The following is a 15,591-nucleotide window of genomic DNA, read 5'->3' as shown; positions in this document are numbered from 1 at the left end:
AACACGTGGTCCAGCGGCCAATAGCGGCGCCCTCGATAGCATACTTGAGCGCCTGCCTCGCGCTCAGCCAATGGATCTCCGCTCCCCCTAGCTTTTACAAATCCCTTCAGATCCTAGAACGCCATGCTCTTTGCCTCGCCTATCGCATCCGTCTCCCCTCCCCCACGCGAGTCCTGTACGACCTTATTCCGTTCCCTCACCTCCTTTTCCTCGGACGGATACGGATCCTTTACACCTCCCGTAAACTCGATCCTCCTCACCCACTTGTCTCTCCCATCCTCTCCCGCCCCTGTCCGCTGCCGCGCCTGTATTCCCACGTCCCACCTGCTCTCCATCTCTCCACCCTCCTTACCCTCTCCCAAGGTGGCTTCCGCCAGCTCCCCCTTCCTGATGATGCCCTCCTCCCCTCCATCTACCCCTCCTACCAACTTTGATCCTCCCTCCCTCTTCCTGTGTTTGTTCCTATGGGCACCCTCTCTCCCTTCTCTCACCCTTCCCTCCCTCCTCCTTTTCTCCCCCCCTCCTCTCCCGGGCTTCCCCTACCCCCATACCTTCTTTCCTTCTCCCATCTCCTCTGCCATTGGCATCTTTGCTCTCCCCTCTCCCTCCCCCACCACCTTCTTCCACTCTTGGCAGGTCCCCGGAGTCGCACACGCTCAGTGGACATTCGCGTGCCGGAGTTCATCGCCATCAGTTTCTTGTGTGTGTGCCATCGTGTTGTGCTTTAATGTTTTTCGCCGCCACGCTCCTTCGTTCACTTGTTCCATCTCAGTCATCAGTGTCTGTGCGCAGCCGACAGTTTTTCGTGTTTTTCGTCAAGTGTGAACGGCTTCGTGTTTTTTTAATTTGTACCTATTGTGTTTTTAACCACTCATCTATTACTTTCTGTCTTTCTTGTCTCATTTATTGTATGCTGGTGGCTGAAGAGTGGAGTAGATTTGTCCGCTGCCAGCCCACCTTCGTATGAGGTGAAAAATAACAACAAAGAAAAAAAAAAAGCTCAGCCAGCAGTCTGACATCGCTTTGCGTCTCAGGACATATCGTCCCAGACAGCGTATTGACTTCGTGTTTCTATTCCTGAGGACGTCGTTGTCTCGTTTGGTTCGTTACTCTGTTGTCTGTTCTTGTTGTGTCGTAACGTCCTCCGTTGGCCTTGCCCGTCCTCTCCCGTTGTGCTGTTGTTGTTCGCGGGCCGCTCCGCGGGTCCCGCCGCGTTTCCGTCACTACTACCCCACGACCGTTCCGGTCGCCGTTACAACATAGGCTTCGTTACGGTAGCAAGGTTTATCTCTTAGGTTTCTCTCTCAGTTTCAAAAACACAATCATACCACTATCAAGCACTGTCGGATCAAAAGCATCCGGGCACCGCTATGAAATGCAGAATTGACCACCAGATATAACGAAAGGTGGCCCCGCCAGTATAAAAGGTGCAGTGATAGCAGAATGGGTCGGTCAGTAGAGATCAGTGACTTCGATGTCATCTGTGTAACAAATTCGTCAGTGAACGTTCAATCGTTCTAAAGCTGCCCAAGCCTACAGCTGGTGACGTGACTATGAAGTGGAAACGTGAAGCAACAACTACTGCTAAACCAAGACCTGGCAGATCTCATGTACTAACGGACTGGGACCACCGAGCATTGTGGAGGGTGACTGCAAAAAAATGGCGTGAAATCAGCGAAATGAATTACTCGTGAGCTCCAAAATGCAGTCAAGCTACACAAAGAGTGTGCGTCTGGACTTAAAAATAATGGGATACAGTTTTGTAATCAACGCAGAGCTGCGCTTGAGATGGTGTAAAGAGCTACGCCACTGTAAACGAGTGATTTAGAGCGATGAATCACGCTTATCACTGTGGTAATCCGATAGAAGCTTTTGAGTTTGGCGAAATCCTGAGGAACATTATCTGCTTTCATGTGCGGTGTCAACCTGGCAGTGAGGAGGATGTGGTGTTACGGTATGGGAGTGTTTATCGTGGTTAGGGTATGATATCGTTATAACATTTAAGAAGGCGCTAAATGCGGAAGGATATGAACACATTTTACAGCCTTATACCATGTGTGCAGCAGAGTAACATCTCGGAGGCGATGACTGATTTTATCAGCACGACAATGCACCCTGTAATAAAGTAATATCTGTGAAGCAATGGTCTATGGACAGCAACATTCCTGAAATAGATCGGACTCTTCAGAGTCCCGATTTTAACCTAATGGAACAACTTTCGGAAGTGTTAGAAAGTCGAGTTCCCATCAGACCCCAGCGTCCATTTATTCTGTGATTTCGACTTTATAGGAAGAAAGTCCTGCAATTCCTCCAGAGACTTTCAGCCACGTTATTGAAAGCGTCCCCCGCAGAGTTCAAGCCGTTATAAAAGTGAACGATGGAAACCCACTGTTAATGCCCACTAATAGATCACATTGTGTACATGCACTCGTCGCATTTGCCTACAGACAAATGTAATAATTAGTTCACAGTAGTGACGACGTTGCGCAATGGAAATGTGGCCAAATAAGGCGAATTCAGGAGTAACCCTTTGCGATTTAGGTACCCAAACACTACAGGTGACACAGAAGTCGCATTTATGTTTTTTTTTTTTTTTTTTGGTGTCTGTTGCGTAAGATGCATATGCTACATAAGGCATTAATCGTATATCATTTTCTGGTTGTAGTGCTGTGTATCGACCCCTTTTTTCCGGTGTTGATACCAACGTCCTTCGTTTTATTGTAGAAGATTAAATTGACTATTGACTACGTACATAATAATCTTAGACTTTCAGTATTAGATGACACAGTAACTGAATTAAATTTCGAAGGTCGAATTTCCGAAAGATTTCTAGAAATTTTACGGCAGCACTATTGTATCTGTGCAAGAGGAGATATATGCGCCATAAACTGAAACACACAACTTTCACTGTTCTAGTAACTGATCATTTTATTGAGCCACTCCACGACATTATTCAACAGACGACAAATTTCCTCTCATCTAAAGTGTTTACTAGTATTTATTCTGCAGGAAAGTGAAAGGTATTTGTCAGCTTTGAACACAATAGGTCAAAACTTCATTTGCGACTTCTGTCATGTTAAAATCGCATAATATAAATAAGTGCCTTCAGTCACAAAAATGTCTTACTTCCATGTTCTTGTCTATGCGTAATATTACTCTATTCCTATGGTTTTGTTTTTAAAGTTGCGTTATTAACTATAGAGATTCGTGCAATTGTGGCTAGGGAGATATTGATCAAAAGTATGACTGCATTCTTAGCTCAGCACAGCCTTACTAGGGGAGTTTTCAAGCTATTTAATTTTATAGCTAAGAGTATGGACGAAATCTTCCTACGAGCATGGATGTTATTTTCACCGCAAGTGTTGTAAAATTTTGGTTTGGCTTACACTTCTGTGGGGGGCTCTTATTATTTTGTTTCTTTTCTTCCTCTGCAAACTGCTGTTGATGAGAAGATCCTCGATTCCATTTAGTTTAATGGTTAATAAATATCATAATATGCAGCCTGTAATCGACGATTTTCCATCAACACGAGTTTCACAGTACATGTGCTATGTGACACACTGTCCTGAAAAATGTTATGATGTTAACAGCCCTTTTGACCTCTAGGAGTGGTGACTGGTATGAGAAGGTGGTGACATGTAGAAACAAGCGTTACTCTGTATCGCCTGGAGCAGTTACAACAAAACTTCGTAAGATTTTGAGATAGCAATTAAAAAAATAATACAAGGATAAAATTGACGACGTGAAGACAGTAAGGGGATGAAATGTAAAAATAAGTGTGATTCTGGTACGACGGATAATTTCAATCGAAATTAATTCTCAAATTACTCAAAGCTGATTCACGTGTTAGGGTGAAATGCTCCTAGAGCCTTAGGGTCGCTGTTGGGCAAAGAGTGACAGTGAAACCCCAGCAGCTCATTCTATTAAACTTACCATAATATAACACACTATTTGGAAAGAAAAGTAATTGTGTTAGAAACCTGTAGTATACCTTGGAGAGATGAGGATATGAGAGGATGCTACATTTAAATTTAGTATTCAGTATATATTGAGAATTATGAACATTTTATTTTATAATTTGAAAACACTAATTATATATTTTTTTAATCGAAGTGAAATTACATGATTTTAGATAGTGGATAGACTGTCCTGTCTAACAGAATATTGTAAATGATTAACCTATCAAATCTACCGTCTAAATGTAATTATATGCCACATGGCTGTCCAAAAAATAATAGACAAACGAAGTTTACTACATTGTAATCCACCTTATGATACAGCCTCCAAATATTCGTGTGCTTTTCAGTTGGTCTGTCAACTATAACAGTGGAAGTCATGATCTTCGAATTAAATCACGAAATAAGGAATGGACTGCTAAAATTTTGTCTCACAGCCTCTAAATATTTTACAAATGAAAACATGGTCCGTTGCAGGCTGTACGTTAACGTTATTCATTTAATTTGTGCAGTTAACTAGTTTCGAGACTGAATCCTTTTCAAGAACATGTATGACAAACTTATGTGCATCAAGTTTTACATTGTGTAAATATAATTATCGAATTCATTTTACACATACGGGGTGTTCTAAGAGCCTCTCCGCAGTGCCGTATGATTGTTAGCCGCGCGTGCCGTACGATTGTTCGGCCGCCTGGGTTACTTACCTTCAAGTGGACTCTCCCAACATTCCACTGTATCGTTTATCTCAGCCAGCATCAGTAGTATCGTTGTCGTGTGGTGTTACGTGTTGACGTGTACGTTTGAGTTTAGCTCCTTTGTTCGTTTGTTACGTTTTTGTCATTGTTAAAAATGCTGACTATTAAAGAACGCGTGTTCTTAGTTGAACAAGTGTTCAAAGCTGGCGGTAAATGCACAGTTTCAGTTCGTCAAACATTTAATTCAGTTTTCCCGGAGACAACATTCCCCGACACTGTGAGAGGTTTGATTAACAAATTTCGAAGTACGGGTTCAGTGACAGATGCACCGAGAAGTGGTTGTCCTAGCGTTTTGTCTGAGGATAAACTACTCGATATTTCCGATAAAATGTCCATGAGTCCGAACAAGTCAGTAAGAAAACTCGCCCAGGTAATCGATGTTAGTGTCCGAGCGGCCAACACAGCTGTAAGAAAAAAACTAGAACTTTTCCCATACAAAGTGATAGTCGTGCAAGAACTCAAAAATACTGATAACGGCAAGAGACTGCATTATTGTCAATGGTTGAAAAATTTCGTTCAGTGAAATGGAAGGGATATTCCTAATGAAAAGTTTTTCACTGATGAGGCGTGGTTTCATTTATCCGGGTACATGAACTCGCAAAATTCTCCTATGAGGAGTACCGCAAATCCATTGTGTATTCATGAGGAACCACTTCATTCTGTGAAAATAGGAGTTTGGATTGCAATTTCTAGACGTCGGATTGTGGGTCCCATATTTTTCAACGAAACAATAAACGCACAACGATACTGCAGTGATATTATGCATCACTGCTTGCTGATGTTTTTGGTTCAAATGGCTCTGAGCACTATGGGACTTAACATATGAGGTCATCAGTCCCCTAGACTTAGAACTACCTAAACCTAACTAACCTAAGGACATCACACACATCCATGCCCGAAGCAGGATGTTTTTGGTGATCGTATAATTTCACAGGGACTTTGACCTCCACGATCGCCTGTCCTAACACCACCTGACTTTTTCTTCTGGGGTGCAGCGAAAGCAACTGTCTATAAAAACCGCCCAAAATCCATCCATGAATTGAAAACTGCAATATCCTCTTTCACTGCTTCTTTACAGAAGAAACGTTACAGCTTGTGTTTGGAAACATGATTAGACGAACTGAATTGCGTATTCAACAACAGGGGAGAAACTTTCAAAATTTAATGTGAAAATATGTAAGTAAAAATCAGTATACAATAAATTAATAACTTGTACTTAACTGAGTTTCATTTCGGTATATTCACTGCGGCATACGGCACGCGCGGCTAACAATCATACAGCACTGCGGAGAGACTTTTTGATACATGTGGACAGAATCTAAATAATTATGCTACACCATCACATGTGGCACAATAGTAGCTGCAGTACTCGAAGTTACATCTAGCAATTACTACAGTTGTAGTACTTGTAGTTACAGCTACTATTACGTAATATGTGATGGAGCAGCATGATCATTTGGATTCTATCCAAATGTATTTGTGGAATATGACATGTAGCCATATAGGCATAACATGCATCCAATATTTACAGAATGTAAAACGTGATGTGCTTAAGGTGATGTCACTCATGTGTTTGAAAATGATGCAATCTCGAAATTAGCTAATTGCACAAATTGAAAAAAGAACAATGATATACACAGCCTACATCGCACCGTGCTTTCATTTGTAAAATCCAATGATGAAAGGTGTAGTTTTGGTTGCTGCAGGAAACTGTGCCGTACGAAGTGGCGACCGTGCCAGGAGCTACCGACCTGCCGGAGGAGCTGCTGCTCTCGTCGCTGGGGCTGTTGGCCATGAGGCGCAGCGCCCCGTAGCCCATGTCTACGGAGACGCGCGGCGTCGACGAGCCGGCGCGCGTCGCGTCGGCGTCGCCGTTGTCCTCGCTGTCGACGAGCGGCGTGGGCGTCGTGGTCGTCTGCAGCTCGGAGGAGGTCTCCTCGGCGGCGGCGGGCACGCTGTACAGCGAGGAGCCGCTCTCGAACGAGCTGCCGTCGCCCTCGCCGCGCCGGCCCGCGCCCGCCCCCGCCGCCCCCACGCCGCCGGGGGCGGACACGGGCGTGCCCACCGGCCACGCCACGTAGCCCGCCGTGTCGGTGTGCGAATTGCCGTCCGCCGTCACGTAGTCCTCGCTCGTCTCCGACAGGTCCGTGTTGGTGCGGCCAGAGTCGGTGCGGGCCAGCTCCGAGCTCGTCGTTGTCGTCGTCGTGTTCGTCATCGTAGTGTTGCCAGTCCCTGCGTTAACACATTAACGTGTGACAACTTGTAACGCAATAGAAATGATCCCATAAATTTCAAATCATGCTTTTATTTTGAGGACTATATGCTGAAAGCATGTTCTTCTTTTCCTCGTGGAAATTTTATCTCACTGAATTTATCTTTCTTATTACCATAATGACCGATCAAAAAGTATGAGGCCGTTGTTGCACCGCGTACGTAACATAGCGCGACTCTTTACGTACTACACGAATATGTATTTAAAAATGGCGGCTCCTACTTGAAAAAAACGCAGTTGATATCCTTTTGACCTATGGCAGCGCCATCTAGCGGGCCAACCATAGCGCCATCTGGTTTCCCCCTTCAAGCTATACAAGTTTCGTTCTTTGTAGTTTTCTCGTTTGACGCTTATTTCGTGAGTTATTTCGCCCGGTCACGATCAATGGAACACCCTGTATTGCATAGTTCTAAGGATTGTGCAAATTTATCCTGCGCACACCAAAAGATGATTGCACAAAACGCGCTGGTCAAGCATGTGGTTACGTGTGTAGCCCCCTTACGACGACTCTCGACCAGCCCAGGTCCGTGGTCCAAATCTCGGTCTGGCGCACTACGGTGTACCAAAAAGTTTCAAATCAGCGTATATTCTGATACAGAGTGAAGAGGTCTACATATAAGCTACTTCTAAATACAAACTTAGCATGCCACCGTTGTTTCGTTTCCTGTCCTACTCGTAAGCGGAGAGGAAAAACGAGTGTTTAGGTGTATGTGCTTCCGTACGAGTAGTAATTTCACTTATCTTATGTTCGTGTTCCTTGAGCGAAATGTATGTTGTTGGTAGCAGAATCGTACAATGCAGGTTCTCTAAATTTTAGCAACAGTGTTCTGTGAATAGAACTTTGCTCCCTCAGGCATTTCCATTTGATTTCGCGATGCATATCCATTGTGCCCATTGGACACTATGAACCGGCAGTATACCCGTGGACTGTTCGTCATATCGATAATGTTTGCGTGTTGATCGAACCTGTTGGTAAAAAAACTAGCAGCCCGTCTCTGAATTACTTCGATGTCTTCTTTTAATCCGACGTGGTTGATTGGTTGATTTGGGAGAGGGCACCCAAGAGTGAGGTCATCAGTCCCACCGGATTAGTGAAGGATGGGGAAGGAAGTCGGCCGTGCGCTTTCAAAGGAACTATCCCGGCGTTTGCCTGAAACGATTTGAGGGAAATCATGGGAAACCTAAATCAGGATGGCCGGAAGCGGGTTTGAACCGTCGTCCTCCCGAATGCGAATCCAGTGTGCTAACCACTGCGCCACCTCGCTCGGTTCCGACCTGGTGTGGATCCCAAACACTCGAGCATTACTGAAGAATATGTCGCACTTGTGTTTTACACGCGGCCTCCTTTACAGATGATCCACAGTTTCCTACAATTTTCCAAATAAACTGAAGCTGGCGATTCCCCTGTTTTACTTGTTCGTTCCATTTCATATAGTTTCGCAACGTTACATCTGGATATCTAATCGAAATGACTGTATCAAGCAGCACACTGCTAATGCTGTATTGGAGCATTATGGGATTGATTTATCCTGTCATCCGCATCAACTTCCCTATTTATAAATTTAAAGTAAGCTGCCATTCATCACACCGACTACAATTGTTTTCTTAATCATCTTATATCCTGCTACGCTCACTCAAAGACAATGCTTTCCCGTATACTACAGCATATCAACATACAACCAATGTTCGCTGCTCACCGTATCCGTCAGATTATTTATGTATTCAGGTTATCCCGGGAGGAAAGATCAATATTCAGCGACATGACGCGGACGATCATCCAAAGCAAACAAACCTAGTAGACAAAGGCACTTCTTTACCTTCGATATTGTGTAACTAATTGCTCTTCTGAAAGCTCTTTGCTTTCGATATTTTAGGAGGAATTCGAGTGGACGAAAACAAGGAAAAGTTGTCTAGTAAATATGGTCTCTAAAATGCATATAATGCATATCTTTAGAGAATGAGATTTTCACTCTGCAGCGGAATGTGCGCTGATATGAAACTTCCTGGCAGATTAAAACTGTGTGCCCGACCGAGACTCGAACTCGGTAGAGCACTTGCCCGCGAAAGGCAAAGGTCCCGAGTTCGAGTCTTGGTCGGGCACACAGTTTTAATCTGCCAGGAAGTTTCATATCTTAAGAGTTATCAGCACTTGTTCAGTAGAAGAGATGAGTTTCACAGCAGCTAATATGAAAAAGTGCTCTTATCTCTAAAGGTGGCCACTGTAGAGCACACGTTAACTGTACATTTTTATTTTGTTTTGGCCCATACTACACCTTTCAAATTATGGAAAGCGAAGAGCTTGTAGTACAAGATATTTGTAGCCTAGTGTCGAAGGTGAGAAAGTGCTCGTAGCTCTTAAGGCATGGGCTTTAGATTCTATGTTTACTAGACTTTTTGGCTTCGAATGATTGTTCCTGTCATAACTCTGAATATTGACCGTTCCTCCTGGAACGCCCTGTACAGAGAACAAGAACGGTTCTACCACACTTCCTTAGTTACTCTCCTAACGATACCCTTGTCGCTGATGAACATTCACCGTCGAGAACAGTGTACTGGGTTTTATTACTTAAGAGCTCATCGAGCCATTCAAATGTCTGGGAACCTTTTCAGTATGCTCGTACCTTCGTTAACAGTCTGCAGTGGGCCATCGTATCAAATGCTTTCCGGAAATCTAGAAATATTAAATCTGCCTGTTGTCCATCATCCGAGATTCCATCGAAATTCGAGTCAGGAGACACGCCGAACTGTTCCATTCGCCTAGGTAGCAGGAGCACTTTCTCTCCAACACAGAATCTAATTCAGCTGCTCGTGAGCGTATTTCTGTTTAGTGCTGAAGTTCTGCAACCATCATGGACGGCACACTATTTAACACGATCCCGCTCACACTCTCTGCGACGTTGGGCGCCGGATTAGTGAGCAGCTGCGGGCGACGGCGCGAGCGCGACTGACCTGTGCCGTTCCTGGAGAAGCGGTCGCAGGACTCCAGAGAGGAGGCGGCGGAGGCCTCTGAGGTGCGGTGTCCCAGCGGGCTGCGGCTGCGGCGCGGCGACAGGCCCGCCGAGTCCTGAGAGTAACGCTCCAGCCTGCAACACCGCACCCGTACTGCTCCGTCCATTTCACACACTCCGCACCCCAAACCAAAAGAACAAGAATAATACACACAATCAAAGGGAGCACTTCCACATTTTAACCAAGCAACAAACACAAACAATAATTTTTGTTTATACACTGAAGCGCCAAAGAAACTGGTATAGGCATACGTATCCAAATACAGAGATACGTAAACAGGCAGAACACGGCGCTGCGGTCGGCAACGCCTATATAAGACAACAAGTGCTTGGCGCATTTGTTAAATCGGTTACTGCTGCTACAACGTCACGTTATCAACAATTAAGTGAGTTTGAACATGCTGTTATAGTCTGCGCACGAGCGATGGGACACAGCATCTCCGAGTTAACGATGAAGTGGGGATATTCCCGTACGGCCGTTTCACGTGAATGTCAGGAAACCGGTGAAACATCAAATCTCCGACATCGCTGCGGCCGGAAAAAGGTCCTGCAAGAACGGGACCAATGATGACTGAACAGAATCGTTCAACGTGACAGAAGTGCAACCTTTTGGCAGATTGCTGCAGATTTCAATTTTGGGCCACCAACAAGCGTCAGTATGCGAACCATTCAACGAAACATCATCGATATGGGGTTTAGGAGCCAAACGCTCACTCGTGTACCCTTGATGAATGCTCGACACAAAGCTTTATGCCTCCTTGGGCCCGTTAACACCGACATTGGACCGCTGAAGACTGCAAACATGTTGGCTGGTCGGACGAGTCTCATTTCAAATTGTATTGAGCGATTGGACGTGTACGGATGTGGAGACAACCTCACGAATCCATGGACCCTGCGTGGCAGCAGGGTACTGTTCAAGCTGTTGGAGGCTCTGTAATGGTGTGGGGCGTGTACAGTTGAGTGATATGGGACCCCTCATACATCCAGTTACGACTCTGAGTGGTGACACGTACGTAAGCCTCCTATCTGATCACCTGCTTCCATTCATGTGCATTGTGCATTCCGACGGACTTGGGAAATTCCAGCAGGACAATACGACACCCCACACGTCCAGAATTGCTACAGAGTGGCTCCAGGAACACTCTTCTGAGTTTAAACACTTCTGCTAGTCACCAAACTCTCCAGACATGAATATTATTGACCATATCTGGGATGCCTTGCAACGTGCAGTTCAGAAAAGATTTCCATCACCTTGTCCTCTTACGGATTTGCGAACAGCTCTGCAAGATTCATGGTGTCAGTTCCCAGCAGCACTACTTCAGACATTAGTTGAGTGCATGACAGGTCGTGTTGCAGCACTTCTGCGTGCTCGCGGTGGCCCTGCTCGATAATAGGTATGTGTACCAGTTTCTTTGGCTCTTCAGTGTATAAAGCATGTGATCCTGTGTGGCTGAGTAGTTTCGAGTTGAGGATGTCATCAGAATGCAGAGCAGTAGGGGAGAAGGAACACCCACTGGCAAAGCAAACAGAAGATAGGTATAAGGACACGCGGTGCCTCCAAATACGTAGACGAAAAGAAACGCAGAAACCTAGTACTGCTGGAGAGATTTAGCTGAAACTATGGCTCCCCAACAGAAGAAGAAAAAGAGGACAGCAACAGTATAAGGCAAGAAGTGGTCGCAATGTTCAACAGGGATTGAAATGCCACAGGTTATAGGATCTTCGTTTATGACACTGGTTGGATTTCGATTACGAGATGTTGAATTGTACAGTTACTATTCTCAAGATTGCTAAACTCGTAGGTAGAAGGAGTTTTACACATTATGCATATCCGATGACCCAACAAAAGACAGAATCCAAAAGAATCAATGCATTCTGTGTACTGTGGCATCAGTGTAGATAAACTTTCCAATCTTTAAATCAGATATACCAAACTTTTGTTAAAAAAAAGAGGGAGAAAAAATGAAAAAAGAAAGAACGAAAAAAGAAAAATGTTGCCAGTGCGGTTATCTGCCATGCAGAGGATCAGGGTTCAATTCCCGATGCCGCCAGGAACTTTTACTTAGTGGGGGTTCCACACTGGGGTCCACTCGCCTTATGTTCCCAGTTGAGGACCTGCTTGACCGAATGTTAGCGGCACCAGAGCTGCTAAAACGACAAATGACGCCAATGTCAAAGGATGACATGGAGGTTAGCCGGTTCGTGTCAGCCTGTCCCTGATCACAATGGCGGTGCTTGTACAGAGTGTTCCAGGAGGAATGGTCAGTATTCAGGAATTTAACAGGAACTGTCATTTGAAGTAAAAAATTCAGATGTCCTATTCCTAATAGTTTCCGAGATAGAACACATTTAATACACATTGTTATTCTGCATTATTCAACACACTGTCCAGTTTAAACATGTACAACAGTAGTTAGTAAACATTACAACATTTGTTTTATACAGTATCGAATGAAATATACGTATTCAGTTCAAGTATTATCGTACACGTCACTACGTTGCACCTTTGTGTGTTGCTGTTCCTGCACAGGTTGTTCAAAATGGTTTAAATGGCTCTGAGCACTATGGGACTTAACATCTGAGGTCATCAGTCTCCTTGACTTAGAACTACTTAAACCTAACTAACCTAAGGACGTCACACACATTCATGCCCGAGGCAGGATTCGAACCTGCGACCGTAGCGGTCGCACGGTTCCAGACTGTAGCGCCTAGAGCCGCTCCGCCACAACGGCGGCCAGGCTGTGCAACTACAGGTTCAGAAGAAAAATGGGAACTTGAAAGAATACCCGTTTCGCACAATAGCTGAAAACTCTGGCAAACACACTACAATCAGGTAATCAACGAGTCGGGAAGCACCGACATTATTCTTCAACAGCACCAGGAGCACAAACATTCCAGAAAACATGAATGAGCTGTGGTAAAATTTGTTGTTTTGAAGAGCGCGCCGCAGCGCGTAGTGTGAAGCAGTCGCCCTCCGTTTCTGGCGGCAGTCGCAACTTTGGTGTCTCCCTCTGGTGGGAAAGGGGAAAGGTTGCCTGTTCACGTGCATTTAAGGGGCGTCATGAGCTCGCCAGTCGGTCGAGTTTGCTCAGGCAATGGTCATTGGCGGTTGGATCGATCGGTTGGTCGGTCGCGCACTGAGACACAAGATGATTTGTCCGTTTGAGTGTCGGCGCATGTGAGATCGCCACATGAGTCCAGTGGGCCGTGGCGTATAGCGAGGGGTAGTGGCTTCGCGGTCGACACAAGAGCAACAGGAGTCAACCCGCGACATCAGTCTGGCCGGTGCGAGCTGCGATGCCGTGAGACGGGAGATCGGCGCACCTTCCTGCGACCGTTGAAGCGGCTGGTTCAAAATGGTTCAAATGGCTCTGAGCACTATGGGACTTAACTACTGAGGTCATCAGTCCCCTAGAACGTAGAACTACTTAAACCTAACTAACCTAAGGACATCACACATATCCATGCCCGAGGCAGGATTCGAACCTGCGACCGTAGCGGTCACGCGGTTCCAAACTGACGCGCTTAGAACCGCACGGCCACACCGGCCGGCTTGAAGCGGCTGGCAGCGGACGGTTCGGGAGAGCGATTTGGGGTGTTGCGCCAGGTCTTCTCGAGAAATTGCAGTTTTTTAGAAGTTAAGTGATTAGTGAGACGTTGTTTGATTTACTCTTGTTAAATTCTACTTGTTTTCTTGGCAAGGTCACCAACCGTTTTGCTTTGGGGTCGTCCCACCCGCGGGAAGGTGGTTGTTTATAAATTGGGTGGTCCATTTTTCCTTGTGGAATAGGGGCGCGTTAGAGCAACCTGCGGTTCGGGTTGTTCGGTAATCTCCCTATCAATCTACCGTACGTTAGTAGCTGCCTCTGTCATGTTCGTCGGATTTGGTGTGTTAACAAAGTTATTGCTTGGAGTGTAACGGCCTAATACCTGAAATATGTTTTGATCTTTAGAAACTTTGATATTATTGCCTATGATCTTGAGAGGCGGTATCTGTGTACTGTCGAGCATCCTAACTACTGTTTGGCCAACCTTGTAGAATTTTATATAAGATTGCATTTCATGGGCTTTTATTTAAATGATCATTTTAGTACATTAAGTTGCCACCCTTTCACCTTAAGACTTTTCTTAGAAGTTAAAATCAAGTTGCACCTTCGGTGGCAAGGTTAATATTTTAATTGTTAGTGTTTTGTGCCATTTCCATCCCTCCTACGGTGGGTGCATAGTTTGTGTGCTTGTGTACATTGTTAAAACTCTTAGTTTAAAGTTATCTGGTGTGTTACAGATCTGGACCTGTGCAGTCTTTCAGAGGCTGTTGTGAGCGGTCGTAACTACCGCCGTGTCAAAAGGGAGCGGGAAGGTTCTCTGCCCTAAAGCTCATACAGTCTACACTAGTTTCTTTCTGCCTCTGAATAAATTGTAACTTTTATATTTAGAGGGTGCTTTCAGATTATAATTTTAAATCTGTTTCTTTTAAAAATGCTTTAGGCACTATTAAAGTGAATAAAATTCCCATTTGTTAAAAGGAATTTAGTTATGATTTCATCAGTTACTCCCTGGCAACTACTTCCATGCTTACGTAGTGTGATTAAATGTGTTAATGTTCTTGATGAATCGCTAGTAAATAAAATAAATTCTTAAGAATATTCTTTAAAAATAAATCACGGTTCAATGAACATACACAATATCAACATATTCTTCGTTGACGTAGGTATATGGCATTTTAGCCAGCGGGTGTACAAACACAGTTAATGGATGCTTCTCTGTGATACACTGTCAGTCCCTCGCACTATTTCAACCACAACACACCGTGGGCCAGTGCACCTTCAGTGGGCTAGTTTGAGGGCAGACAGATATTACAAACAAAGAGGTAACGTTAAATATGCGGCTCCCATCTTCCTGGCGCCCAAGCCTAATGGCTCGGGTCGAGGCCAGTCGTCGGCTACAGCGCCCTGAACCAAAAGGTAGTGTTAGGGTCGGTTCCCATCCCCGACTTACAGAAACTGTATCACTTGTTTCGTGTTGGTAAGAGTGTTCACCGTGCTATATCTGAATGAAGCATATTATCAAATTCCGCTGCATGAAGATTCTAAGCCATTTACAGGTTTGTGCAACAGGGTGACGATCGGTCTTGTTGCCGGTGTGGCGTCGTGTCCCGGATATTAGATTCTGTGCTAGGGAACCTAGGATTTAAAGTACTTGGATGACAGGGTGGTCTATATCGCGAGTTTTGAACAACATCTCGAACACATGAGCGAAGAATTAGGTCGTCTGAGGGAGGCTGGCTTGACTGTTAAGCCCCTTAAGGTAACGTCAGCTCGGAAAGAGATATCTTTTTTGGGGCGCATTATATCAGCGAAAGGTGTGAGCTATGGTCAATCCAGGACTGTTCTCAAGGTTACAAAGTGGGCATTAACAACCTAAGAACATTTGAATTCAAAATTGATCAATCAACTGTTCGCTGCCGCCCGATCAATTGCGAACCACATTACATGAGCAATGCTACAATCTTTTAATATGGTAAATAAATTGATGGTATAGTACTGGTTACTATCTGAGATATAATAGTAATAATAATAATAATAATAATAATAATAATA

The 15,591-nt window shown here is 44.8% G+C and overlaps 1 protein-coding gene across 1 annotated transcript in view; it reads right to left on the bottom strand.

Moving 5' to 3' along the window:
- The window catches only part of LOC126159020 (uncharacterized), a 514,849-nt gene that overhangs the window by 323,614 nt on the left and 175,644 nt on the right, over positions 1 to 15,591 (bottom strand). The window contains exons 13-14 of the mRNA XM_049916483.1: positions 10,014 to 10,066; positions 6,732 to 6,943 (exon numbers count right to left, since the gene is read on the bottom strand). Coding sequence (XP_049772440.1) covers positions 6,732 to 6,943; positions 10,014 to 10,066 — 265 coding nt within the window. The remainder of the gene's footprint in view (positions 1 to 6,731; positions 6,944 to 10,013; positions 10,067 to 15,591) is intronic.

Source organism: Schistocerca cancellata, chromosome 2 (assembly GCF_023864275.1).
Source record: "Schistocerca cancellata isolate TAMUIC-IGC-003103 chromosome 2, iqSchCanc2.1, whole genome shotgun sequence".
NCBI lineage: Eukaryota > Metazoa > Arthropoda > Insecta > Orthoptera > Acrididae > Schistocerca > Schistocerca cancellata.
This window is presented reverse-complemented; position numbering and strand designations above follow the sequence as displayed.